The sequence below is a fragment of the Haemaphysalis longicornis genome, unplaced genomic scaffold (genome assembly GCF_048455015.1).
Source record: "Haemaphysalis longicornis isolate Haplotype H1 unplaced genomic scaffold, Haemaphysalis longicornis Haplotype H1 scaffold_3, whole genome shotgun sequence".
NCBI lineage: Eukaryota > Metazoa > Arthropoda > Arachnida > Ixodida > Ixodidae > Haemaphysalis > Haemaphysalis longicornis.
Window position 1 is genome coordinate 230,867,018 of NW_027526335.1, and position 13,792 is coordinate 230,880,809.

Below are 13,792 nucleotides of genomic sequence, written 5' to 3' on the forward strand. Positions count from 1 at the left end.
TCGCCCTTATTGTAGTTATACTAAAGGGGGGAGGGTGGAGGGGTGCGAAACGAATCCATTTTTTGCACCTTTAACAGGTTTCTTGTGCCAGATCCCACTGGTCTGAGACTGGGATGGTTTCCGGCTCAATAAACGGACCGCTTTTTTCCGAGGAGTTACCTGCGGGGGGACCGATATGATGGTCGCTCTCGTTCTTCTAGGCATTACGATTGCCAGTTTCATGCCCAAGTAACAAGCACTTCTCGCGATATTTTCAGCTAACCACACGGAGCTTAACGATCAGTAGTTTTTCATCCACACAACGAGTAATTATCACTTTCCTAACCGTTGCCGCAGGGCCACAGCGACAGGTATCTCAGCTTACCGAACGTCACATCCGCTGAGCAGCACTCGCGGCAGCGCCACATTCCCGACACTGTTCATGCTGTACGGCAGCGGGCGGCAACGTGATTGCGCTGCCGACGCAGCGCCCTTCACTCTTCCTTACACCCCTGACGTTTTACGCAACTTTAGCCAGGTAGAAGCTGTGAGCTGTAATAAAAATTCCCGGGCCATCTCCACTAACGTGAAACCTGGGGAGGGGCGAAGCATATAAGTGCATTCTTGGCGCCTTAGTATTTTTGCCAACGGGGATGAAACCGTTAGTGGTACAGGTATACAGCTTTGCTGTAAAAGTCTCTTGTCTTTGAAGCTCGAAGCTCTCCAGCGCGAGGCGTAAACAAGTTTCCGGTGCACCCGCCGCGGTGGCTCAGTGGCTAAGGCGTTGCGCTGCTGAGCACGAGGTAGCGGGTTCGATTGCCGGCCGCGGCGGCCGCTTTTCTGATGGAGGCGAAAAGCAAAAACGCCCGTGTGTACGAGATTTCGGCGAACGGTAAAGATCCCCAGGTGGTCTAAATTAATCCGGAGCCTTCCACTAAGGCGCGCCTCATCGCCTGCGTTGCGTCGGCGCGTAAAACCCCACAATCAGAAATCAGTTTCTGGTGCTTTAGTACCGTGACTACATGACACGACGATTACGACGACGACAGGAGACGCCAACAGCCCGAGCCCCTGAGGTGCGTCGCCCCTAATGATTACTTTATTCCACCAAAGCGGAGGCACTACAGGTAGGCCAGCTTGTTAAAGCAGCATCGGGCTTGAACCGTGGTGCCCGAGAGCCAACAGAAACCGCAAAGATGAAAAGGCACTGCAACATGTGCAACAACAAAAAAAAAAATCTCGTTGTGTAACACTGAAGTATACAAAAAACAGAAAAGAAGTCGATATACGACACATAGGTCACAATAGGCACAAGAGAAACAAGGAACCAATCCTGATGGTAACTATCGGCTTATTCAGAAACCTGTCGCAGAAAATCATACGAAAATGGAAAGCTGGAACGTGATACAATGCACACAGAATATGTTTTGACAAAACGTCGAGTGCTGACAGCTGATAAAAAAAAAGCGGGAAAGTAGAATATTATTCTTCCTGTACGGGAAGGTGCTTGAAACGGACTGTATACCCAAATAATTTTCGAAATCTGAAACCCCACTTCGTAATTGTTAACATTATTCAGCAAGAAGAGAACATTGGGCATATTTAGGCAACACATAAATACAGATTAGATATGTTCAGTGTTTTCTTTTATTTAAAAATACACGGCTGCTTGATTTTTTGCGATAGGAAATACGAATACGCGTTGGAAGCACTGTTTTTACTCAAAAGGACAAAAGCGCTCACACCCGAGCACATTGTCACGTTGCCAAAGACGACACAGTTGTCTTCAAGAAAAACAAGTTTATTGGAGCGAACGTGTGCTCCCCTAACAACTCAAATAATACACGGGCGGCGAAGCAGCAGTCAGCAAACGTACGCAAGCGAGCGTCGGAGATCGAATGCCGCGGAGGCTGCACTGCAGGCTTTTATCTTTCGGCGGAAGTGTTTCTGGAACCGTCGATTTAACTCCAGAACATTGTAGATCACAGCAGATTATTCTGGGCTAGTGACGTTAGGGCGAAACCGTCTGCTTATCTGAATGTGATAGCCCGTGTGGCATAAAAGTGAACAATGGAAGACGCGCTTCGTTTGAAACGCAGATAACACAGCCGGGCGTGGCCCGGCAGTAAAAACAAACAATAAATAAAAACCCATACATGGTTCGCGGCATTACCCCCCTCTGAGAGTGCATCGACCCCATGCTAAAATAAAAGACAGTCCGAACGAACAACAAAAGCCGCCCGCATCTTCCCACGGGGGAAACTCGAGTAATTGCGTCGCATCTACTCGAGTCAAGCAAAGCGTCACGTCAAGCGAAAGCCAAGCAAAGACGCCCTTGACTGAATTCCGAACGCGCGCTCCGCCGCTTATATACGTTGAGGGGACTGCGTATGCCGGTCCCAGTCGACGACGTTGGCGTGGACTCTAGGTGTTTGAGCCAAGCGCGGATGTTGCTTCGCCGGGGAACGGCACAGCGGTTATATGCGCAGCGCGCCCGAAGGAGAGGAAACCGCGGAAGAGAGAGTACTGCACATGCGCCGGCCCCAGCGCGTCTGCCGCGGCTATACGCAACGTGCCGCGGCTATGACGCAACACAATCCAACACAATCCACTTTAATCCAATCCAATCTAATCCAATCCAAATCTAATCCAATCCAATCTAAGCTAAGCCAATCCAGTCCAATCCAAGCCAATCCAATCGAATCCAATCCAATGCCCCCCGGGAGAGAGTGTTCGAATCCAATCCAATGCCCCTCGCGAGAGAGAGTTCGCTATCGCCTCGACTCGACGCGCATGCGCAGTGAGCGTGCGGACTACGGACGCCAACACGGGTGACATCGTGAGTTACTGAAATGCTCTGCATTTAAAAAAAGTCCGTCATCTTGCATAGTAAGGTTTCAAGCGAACCCCGTGGACGACTTCGGGCCGCGTGCGTCGTCGTGATGTTCCGGAATCACCATCGGGGATCACCTCGTAGGTAAGTTGGCCGACACGTCGTAGAACCTGGTATGGTCCGAAATACCGTCGCAGAAGCTTCTCACTGAGTTCGCGTCGACGGATGGGAGTCCAAACCCACACACGCACCCCAGGGTGGTACTCGGCGTCTCGGCGTCGGAGGTTGTACCGCCCGGTATCCACCAGCTGCTGGTCCGTTGTACGAACTCTAGCCAGCTGGCGCGCCTCCTCCGCACGCTGAAGGTATCCTTGGACGTCGGCGTTGAGGTCGTCGTCTTCTACGTGTGGAAGCATGACGTCGAGCATCGTAGTCGGCCGTCTTCCGTAGACAAGCTCGAACGGCGTCATCTGCGTATTTTCCTGTATAGCCGTGTTGTACGCTAAGTTGACATACGGGAGCACTTCGTCCAAAGTCTTATGTTCAACGTCGACGTACATTGCCAGCATATCCGCGATTGTCTTGTTCAGGCGTTCCGTTAGTCCGTTTGTTTGGGGGTGGTACGCCGTCGTTGTTGGGTGATCCATGTTGCTGTAGCGTAATATCCCTTACATCAGCTCCGCAGTAAAGGCCGTTCCGCGGTCCGTGATTAGGACTTCCGGGGCTCCATGTCGCAGCAAACTTGGCTTATGAAGAACTTTGGGACTTCTTGTGCAGTCCCCCTCGGAAGAGCGGCGGTATCTGCGTAGCGCGTCATTGTTCCTACAACACTCCACTTGTTCTCGGATCGGGAAGTAGGAAACGAGCCCAGAAGGTGCATTCCAATCTGTTGGAAGGGCCTAGATGGGACGCCGATCGGCTGCAGAGGTCCGGCGGGTCTCGTCGGTGACGTTTTTCGTCGCTGGCAGTCACGGCAGCTCTGGACGTAGTGGGTGACGTCGGAGGCAAGGCGGGGCCAGTAGTACTTCATCTTGATTTTCCCAATTGTGCGAGCTGTGCCGAGATGTCCGGAAGACGGGTAATTGTAGTACGCTTCCAAAATTTCGTCACGAAGATCTGCCGGGATGACAAGATAATTCGCTCTCGTTCCGGGGCTGAAATTCTTTTTCACGAGGACGGAGGTTTTCAGGCTGAATGCAGGTAAGTTGCGTTTGAAGGCCCTGGGCATGGCGACGTTGCATCCTTGGAGGTAGTCGATCATGACGCGGAGATCGGGGTCGCATGCTGCTGGGTGGCCAGGTCGCTCTCAGTCACGACTCCGAAGAATGCGCTGTCTTCATCGGAGTCTTGTGGTGGTGGGTCAACGGGGGTGTGGGACAGGCAGTCGGCGTCGGAGTGTTTCCCCCCGGATTTATAGACTACTGTAACGTCGAATTCTTGCAGGCGCAAGCTCCACCTACCAAGACGGCCAGAGGGGTCCTTCAAATTGGCGAGCCAACACAGCGCATGGTGGACTGTCACAACTTTAAACGGTCTTCCGTACACGTATGGGCGAAATTTCGAAATGGCCCATATAATCGCGAGGCACTCTTTCTCAGAGGCTGAGTAGTTTGTTTCTTCCTTGGACAGACCACGGCTGGCATAGGCGATTACTTTCTCGCACCCGCCTTGCTTTTGTACGAGCACTGCACCGAAGCCTATATCACTGGCGTCCGTGTACGTTTCTGTTTCGGCGTTTTCGTTGAAATGCGCAAGCACAGGCGAGCTTTGCCGGCGTTGTTGCAGCTCGCAGAAGGCTGTTTCTTGGGCATTTTCCCAGCTGAAAGGGGTGGTATCTTTCGTCAAGCGGGTGAGCGGCTCTGCAATGCGGATGAAGTTTGCGAAGAAGCGCCTGTAGTATGCGCATAGTACCAGAGCTCTCCGCCGTCTTGGGAAGTTCGTTATGGCGGCAGTTTTCGCCGGATCAGGCCGGACTCCCGCGGCGTTGACGACATGGCCCAAAAACTTGAGTTCCTCGTATGCGAAGCGGCACTTTTCAGGATTCAGCGTTAACCCCGACGTACGGATGGCCTCGAGTACATACTGCAACCTTACATGGTGTTCGTCGAAAGTCCGGGAGAATACCACAACATTGTCGAGGTATACGAGGCAGGTGTGCCACTTCAGGCCAGCTAGCACCGTGTCCATGACTCGTTGAAACGTTGCTGGCGCCGTGCAGAACCCGAACGGCATCACCTTGAACTGGTATAGGCCGTCCGGGGTTATAAATGCAGTCTTCTCTCGGTTTCTCTCGTCCACTTCAATTTGCCAGTAGCCGATCTTCGATGAGAAGTACTTCGCGTGGCAGAGGTGGTCGAGGGCGTCGTTGATTCGGGGGAGGGTGTACACGTCCTTTTTGGTGATTTTGTTCAGTCGCCGGTAGTCAACGCAAAACCGTAATGTGCTGTCTTTTTTCTTCACGAGTACGACCGGCGCAGCCCAGGGGCTTTTCGATGGCTGTATAATGTCGTCGCTGAGCATGTCGTCGACTTGAGTCCGGATGGCTTCCCGCTCGTGTGAAGAGACGCGGTACGGTAACTGTCGGGTAGGTCGGGCTCCATCTTCTGTTATTATTCGGTGCTTCGCTAGAGGTGTCTGACGTATAGTTTTGAGTTCGACGAAAAACACTCTATGTAGCGATGCAGGAAATCCAATAATTTCTTCTTGCGGTAACCCCGGATTCACGTCGAAGGGATTTGGAAGCTTGGAGGTATCTTCGGGTGTGCGAAGATACCTCCATAGAAAGATACAATCCACGAAGTCCCACCGTAACGAAAGGCGCGAGCATTGGAACGCAATAAAATTGAGTTGTGTTGAGAAAACCTCCACCGTGTTTATCACGCGGGGGATGGGCCGGGGCCACAGAGAACCGTTGTCTTTCGATGAGATTTGCAGCGATCTGAGCAGGGTCCACTCTGTTGCCCTTAATGACCAACGGTTATCTTGCCTTCGCATTACATTCCCTGCCCAGTCCTATTTCTTCTTATTAATTTCTACGATTATGTCCTCAACACGCATTTGTCCCCTGACCCACACCGCTCTTTTCTTGTCCCTTATTGTTGCGCCTATCATCTTCCGTTCCATTGCTCGCAGAGCCGTCCTCAATGGTTAAGTTGAGCCCTTTTACTGAGCCTCCAAGTTTCTGCCCCGCAGGTGAGTACCGGTAAGATGCAGCTGCCATACACTTTCGTCTTCAGGAACTGTGGTAGGCTGCCATCCATTATCCGAGAATGCCTGCTGAACGCACTCCACCCCATTCTTATCCTTCTTATTATCTCTGCCTCCGGCTTGGATCCGGGGTCACGACTTGTCCTAAGTAGATATATTGTCTTACCACTTCCATGGTCTCACCACCTATCTGTAACCTGCAACATTACATTACTGTAACATTACTTTAGTTTTCTGCATATTGATTTTGTGGCCCAAGATTTTACTGTGCTTGTCCAGTGCGGCAAGCGTGCTTTGCAATTCGTCCCCAGAGTTACTTAGCAAGGCAACGTAATCAGCAAACCTGAGGTTACTGAGGTATTCTCCATTAACCCTTACTCCCACCTGTCCCCAATCCAATGTTCTGAAAACTTCTTGTAAACATGCTGTGGATATTATTGGAGAGATGGTGTCTCCTTGTCTGACGCCCTTCCTTATGGAGGATGATGGTAGCTGTGGACCCATTGTAGATATCCTCTAGCATTCTCTCGCAATGTTCATCCACACCCTGATTCCGCAATGCCCGAATGACTGCTGAGGTTTCGACGAGTCAAGTGCTTTCTCATAATCTATGAAAAGGGGTTCAATGAACTATGCGCACTTCTCTATCATCTGATTGATCGTGTGAATATGGTCCATTGTTGAATAGCCTTTACGCAACCCTGCCTGTTCCTTAGGTTGATTGAAATCTAAGGTGGCAGAGATTCTGTTAGCGATTACCTTGGTAAGCACCTCGTGACGACTGACAGTAAGCTGATCGGCCTGTAATTTTTCCAGTCCATGTCACCTTTCTTACGGATTAGGATGATGTTCGCTTTCTTCCCGGTGCACTCGCCGTCATTAGGCATTACGTATAAAGGTTGTGGGCCTGCTCTCTACGGCATGCCCAGGAATGAGGCACACTGCGGTTGCGTGAAAGAACTCTTTACTCACATCCTCCAACGCGCTGTCGCCCGTCCGGGGGGGAGAAATCGCCGCTGCGAGATGCCGCTTCTCTTTCTCTTTGCGGCCGGCCTCGACTCCTCCGTCCGGCCCTCTCCTCCCCCTCTCGGGGCGGCGCGCGCCGCCGATGAAACCGCTCAACTCGGTGCGCGCGCTCTCGCCGCCTCCTTCCGATAAGGGGAGCAAACTTTCCGCCAACATTCGGCGCTGATCATCGGTAGGGTTGCCACCTTCCCGGTTTTGGACCGGCCCTACCGGTTTTTTAAACAGCGGGCCGGTTGCCGGTCCATATCTAAAACCGGCCGTCATCAGCCGGTTTTTTGGCTTTTGTGCCGTGATTATGTCCGTTTTGGCGTTTTATAAGCGTCAATTCAACAACTAAGACGGTAAATACGTGTCGACAAGCTGCGCAAAGACACGCGAGCAGAGAAAATACGCGGGCGAGCGCGCTGCCTCAGATGGAGGGGGACCTAAGAACAAAATAACGAAATTCTACCGCCGCGGTCAGCAATTGCGGTTACTTTTCACTGAAGCACATGCAGAGCGATTAACCAAGCTCTCAATCACTTTCAGTACAAACGTTATGTTGATTTCTCTCTAAGAAAACACTACAATAAATGGCACTGCATGTTAAAAAACATGGCGTCTTTTTTCAACACATATCCCCCCTTCCCCCCCCCCCCCGGAAGGCCCGTTTTTTTTTTCGGGGAAAGGTGGTAACCCTAATCATCGGATCCTGAAAAAGATGCGACGACCGCTTCTACATCAGTGCTCATCTTTCCTGACGCCTCTCCCTGGCCTTTCACAGCACAGTAGAGTTTATTTGCCCCGTGCGGTTGTGAACCACGCATCGGCGCGTTCGCGAAAGGAAAGAAAGGGGGTTGCGGCCCGTAACGATAGCCGTTCCTCCCCATGTCGAGCACAACACCCTCCCTCGAGAGGAAATCTCTGCCCAGTATGACTGGAACAGACAAACGAGGCAAGCAAACAAAACGCTGTCTGCGCTTTCTGCCATCAAAAGCGAGCGTGAGTCTCACAGCTCCGTCTGCTTTTGCCGAACCCGCTGCTAAGCTCAAGGGTGTCTCGGCGGGCCTCACCCTGATTCTTCTTTTCCGGCAGGCTTCGAAGATTTCGTCCCCGATGAGAGAAACCGTCGAGCCCGTGTCGACCAGTGCAAAAAGTTCTTGACCGACTAATTGCACTCGCATGAATGGGGCAGACGAAGAGGGGTCTCCCTGCGCCCTGCATGCGGAGGGGGCCAGTTGCCCGTCAACGCCAGCTTCGGGGTGCCCTGGGGGCTCCCTCACACTCCCTCTGTCTGGCCCCCTCTTCTCGCTTTCCGCCGGCGACGACGAGCCACCGCCCTTCACCGTCGCCGGCGATCCGAGTTTCCCTGCGTGCTACGCATTTTCTCGGGGCATTGACAGGAAAAGTGGCCAGGCTTGCGACAAAACCAGCACAAGCGGGCTATTTCGTCCTGCCTCCCTCTTCCGTCGCCTGCGTTGCTTCCGACCGAGGAGTTATCGTCTCCCCATCCCGACCAGGCGCAACCCGGTTCGAGCGATTCCTCGGGTCTCGGCGGCAACCTGTAGTGAAGCTCGGCGAGTAAATCAGCCTGAATTACTCGCGCTTCTTGTGCGAGGGCCTCCAAGTTGCGAAAACTCCGGCCCCGCAGGTACGGTCTGAAACGCGGGTGGCATTGCCTGCACACGCGCGCTACCTTGACCGCGTCGGCTGCCTCGGGGTCGGCCCGTTCGTACAGCTCCTGCATAGCCCGCACGTACTCGAGGAGACTCTCCTCAGGGTGCTGCGTGCGAAGAGTAAGCTCGTCCCTCATACGGAGTTCGTAATCGGGTGGCAGGAATTCAGCGCGGAAGCGGTCCTTAAAATCTGCCATCGACTCGAAAGCCGGTTGGCAGCGCCTCCAACGCGTAGCGCTTCCTACCAGTGCCACGGGCAGGACCCGCCTCAGCACGTCATCATCCGATGCGCCTACCGCAGTCTGATACGAATCCAGTTGCTGCAGGTATTCGCAAACGGATTTCACGTCTCCGTGGCCGGAATAGGAGGGAACCTCGATATCCAAACGCGGCTTCGAGACTGGCACTACAGGACCCGCGGTGGGAGCCGCTGTCGCCGAACCGAGCATTCGGTTCATCTCCGCGAACATCCCGGTCATCTGCCTCATCATAGAGGCGAGATCTGCGGGCTGCAACTGATCAGCAGCCTCCTGCGCAGCGGCCACTGGGTCTCCCCCCGAGCCCCGCGGCCTCTCCGTCTCTCCCATCTCTCTCCGTGGGGTAGGAGCCATTGCCGGCGATCTACCCAACAAAAAGCTGGCTCAACCACGCCAAACTGTAGACGCGAAGATACAGAGCAAGCCGCGCTAACTACATACGCAACGCGCCACACACAAATCTACAATGTAAGCAAAAAAGGAACGTCAAGACAATACATAGGACCAACGGGGCTGAACTACAGCCACATTAAAATACAAAAAAACTACAGTAGGAACACGTCAAAATACACAAGCGACTAATATCCCTACAAACGCTAAATACACTCGCAATGTAACCACTCAGGCCGTTACCCGAACAACAGAGAAAAAAACGCAAGAAAAACTTCAGGCATCTACAGCCATCGTAAAACCTAAGCAAACTAAAACACTGGCCTCAAAACTAATTTACAAACATGCATCTACACGGCTCAAAGCCCTGGTCTCCCACTGCCAAAATGGCGCTTCCTTCCCGGAACAAAGGAATGCCGTCCCAAGCCGCAGTGGGCCCCTTCCCGGCAGCCGCAGAGAGCAAATGTCCACGGGTGGGCTTGACATCAGCCCCACGTTCGGGCGCCAGATGTGGGCCTGCTCTCTACGGCATGCCCAGGAATGAGGCACACTGCGGTTGCGTGAAAGAACTCTTTACTCACATCCTCCAACGCGCTGTCGCCCGTCCGGGCATACACACACACACCAGCCAAGAACACTCTGTCCCTCCCGAGTCCTAGTCTCCGCGCACGGTTCTTCTTCACCACCACGGCACCGCCCGCTCCTACACGTTCCCTCGCGCCATCACTCGGGCACCCGCCTCTCCCAAGTCTTGCGGCCCTGTAGCAATAGCCTGTAGCCGCACGGCAGGCGAGGAGGGCAAGGGAAGGGAGCTCGCGGCGAGGGGCTCCGGGCAACACCCTCTAGGCCAGAAGGTGTGCCAAGGCGCTCCCCACAAGGTTTGCCAGTTTTTCTAGTACAATTTCTCCGCCGTCCTTCAAGAGGTCTGCTCTTATCTGATACTCACCAGGTTCTTTGCCCCCTTGAATTTCTTTCAAAGCCCGTGGGAGGTTGTGGCCATTACTACACCAGAGTGGCCAATTGTGCTCTGGTGAGGGAGTGCGTTACCGGCAATGGTCACCGGGATGAGCCCACACCCCAAGCCCCATGTTGCGATTCGATCAACACGCGGATTTTCTTTACCCGGTGGGATTTGTGCGGCACCGGGATTCGAACCGCGCTCCTGCTGCACGCGAGGCGGACGCTTTACCTCTACGCCAGCGTTGCACCACCCGAATGCTTGACCACGGAGCAAACTACTACTATCTTCAGATCTTTAGATTCAGAGTTGTGCATCTTGTCACTGAGAGTGAGCGTTCCATTCCACAGCTGCTAACGGCTGTTTTCCGGGAGTTGGTTGAATTACAGCGCTAGGTTGAACACCATATCTATGTAGTTCCGAACAGTCGATGCTGCCCGGAAACGTAAATAACAATCTCTAACTGCACTCGAAAGCGAAACTTGAGGCTAAAGAGTGTTCATTAGGCGCAGATTTTCAAAAAAGGCATTGACAGGCATTTATAGGTTTTTGGGCACAAACGCCCAAATGGGCATTTCTATAAAAACACCATAAAAGCCCTCTTAGGGGTTAAGCGCATTACGGGCTCGGGCTGTCGGCGTCTTTGTAGTCACGGTACTAAAACAGTTCGACTCGTTTTCCAATGCCTCGCGCTAGAACGTAACGCGTACTAAAAGAACACACCGAGGCACTCGTTTTCCAACGTATCACGCTGAAACGCTTCGGGCTTTAAAGTCACGGGGCTTTTTCAGCAAAGGTGTATACCTCTGCCCCCACAACATTTTCATCTCCGTGGGCAAAAAACGCCAATGCGCCAAGGCCTAAGACGCCGAGCGTTCAGCATCGAAACCGCATTGTACACTTCATCATAACTTCGAAACCGCATCATACATCTAAACCGCATCATCAAAACCTCATAATACACTTATACAGTGCATGCTTCGCCCCTCCCCATGTTTTCACGTTAGTGGAGACGGCCCGCTTTTTTAGCCTTTAATTAATGGTCATATATTAAAGTGGGGCGACAGGAGCACGAGGAACAAAACAGGCATAAGTCCGGTCATCCGGGGCTTTTTGGAAGCCTGAGCAGCACAGTTGCAAATCGGCAGTGCCGAGATAGAATGGACAAGGCCTTAGATCAGTTAGTCGTCCACGAGAGGAACCGTGCGGACCTTTTCTTTTGAACTTGTGTCTCAGCAATGGGTGGTCGGGCACCTATGAATAAGCGAAACAAAAGAGAGGCTCTCGGGAAAGTGATAGCCACCGTCTTGTTTGAAGGTTGTAGTGAACCCATCGCAGTCCTGCGACGGGTGCCAATGCGCAGGGAAGCCAAGCTGGTGCCATTGGTTTCAGCAGCCTTTGGGCGGCAGGTAATTTACGCTGCCGAGCCTTTTCCTGAGGCGAAGTCCGGGTACAAACATTTACTAGCAGTGTTATGGCCGGCTACCGAGTTTCCGGAGGCGTTTTCGCTGAGAGAAGAAAGCTCAGCACGGGTAGTGGACGCTCTTATGTCGGTTTCGGCAAGAATCTGCTTCCCAGCTGAAATCCCGGCTTATAGGATACGCCTTGTCTGTGGCGCCTTGGCGACTGCCCTTCTTCCAAGTGTACGTGATACACAGCTTTGCTTATCAACTGCAGTCGTGCATGGTGGAGAAAAACGTAGCACTCAGAACCCGAAAGAGTGCTGTGCTCTCTAGCTGTGCGCTGAGCACAAGGAGTGTTAGGAGACTGGCTTACCAGTCGCACATTTCGCTCCAAGCTTAATCCCGCACGGGGCCACGGGTTGTACCCCAGGGAAGCTCGAGTGCGGAAGACACTTAACTCTCCCCTCCGAACGTGTTCTATGCAGAAATTATTATAAAAGAGTCGGCATCGGCTTACCTTCCAGGCAGCAAATCTTGACGAGGTGGTACCAATGGCCGATGTAAGAAGCTGACATGGCCACCCCTAACAGCAGGTGATCACCGATAGCCAGTAGAAGAGGTAGAAGCTGGAGAAACAACACCAGCATGGCCCAGACCTGCGTCAGGTTTACATCTCTTTACAGCCTTGGCGAGTACCGTTCTCTTAAGTTGGAAGGCTTTGTAATGTGTGAGGTTGGAGCTTATTTTTCGCAAACAGGAAGACAAGCATCGTGGCGATGCCCGGAGAACCGGAAAACCCATTGCGCGCCTTTTTTACGACACAGAAAACGGTCTTAGGTGACTGGCGGTCGCATGCATGAGTCGCATACACGCGTCATGGTCGAATGCGCACCTGCCAGTCAAAGGCGAAAATGTAGCCGAACAGGCTGGCTCCCCCCATGCCGTCGTCCCGCGGGCTGCCGGCCAGAATGGCGAAGTCGGCGCACAGCATCTCAGCTGTGAAGCGAGTCGCCAGGAAGCGTTCGTGGGTCTGGGCGAATGGGTTCACCGCCCAGTCGGCCTCCTGCAGACAGAGACACAAGGGGCTCATTAGAAATCATTTACACTGCGCCCAATGTTCACTTGCAACAGAGAGAAACACAGGAAACTCTAGCGCACCGGATTCCAAAGAACTATGGGACAACCAGAAAAAAACACCCAGGAAACTTTCGAAGATACTGAGAAAGGAGACTTGGAGACAAAAATATGACTATGCTGAGCCACATTTCCGCAATATGCTACGCAACGCTGAATTCGTGCGCAGCGAAGTTCGCGTTAAGGTATTTTTTTGGTCTCGCAGTACCAAAGGAAGAACAAATTTGGGTTGCTATATTCGTAAGCTTGCCCAGAAGAAACGAAAAACCAAGGGAAGAATGCAGTAATTAATCTTTCAAAATGTCAATTTCCCGCAAATGTGAAGACGTATCGGAAAATGAGCCCAAGTTCTGCGTCCTATCCAAAACCTGTCGATATACTACTAAGCGGAGATAATGCGCAGGAGCATAGCAGCTAGAATCCCAGAGGAACAAAGCTCCTGTGTTGCAGAAACAACGATTCAAAGCCCAAGACGACGTGAACCATTTGTGAATCATTTCAGAATAAACAATTTCAAGTGGTTTATGTCGGAAAACAGGATCCGTCGTCGGGGTTGATAAGTAGGACACGTAGGAAAGGCACCAGACGAACTAATTAAAACTTCCAAATCTGTGACATCGACGTGACACAGCTAAGAAGAATGCGGAGCCGAGTGGTTGAGGAATTTGGGTACATGGCCCTGAAAAGCTAGGGAAGGGCATCGAGCAATGAAGAAAGCAGCCCTGAAGCCACGTTTTCGGTAAGAATACTTGAAGAAGGACTACGCTCAGGATTATCGCGCTAGGATTAAGGAACGTGGCAGAACAAGTTGGCAGCACATCTTCAAACCCATTTAAAACGGCTATAGCGATTGGTGGCCCGTTCGGGATAAAGAACTCGGACGACGTCACGCAATGCCTCAAGGCTTCCCCACCTGCATGGCACTTGACGTTGCGCACTCGCATTACTGA

The 13,792-nt window shown here is 52.4% G+C and overlaps 1 protein-coding gene across 2 annotated transcripts in view; it reads right to left on the reverse strand.

Annotated features, from left to right (window-relative positions):
* The window catches only part of LOC144176040 (putative glutamate receptor), a 104,257-nt gene that overhangs the window by 46,196 nt on the left and 44,269 nt on the right, over window positions 1-13,792 (reverse strand). For both annotated transcript variants that reach the window (XM_077705158.1, XM_077705157.1), the window contains exons 3-4: window positions 12,601-12,771; window positions 12,226-12,364 (exon numbers count right to left, since the gene is read on the reverse strand). In XM_077705158.1, the coding sequence (XP_077561284.1) occupies window positions 12,226-12,364; window positions 12,601-12,771 (310 nt within the window). The remainder of the gene's footprint in view (window positions 1-12,225; window positions 12,365-12,600; window positions 12,772-13,792) is intronic.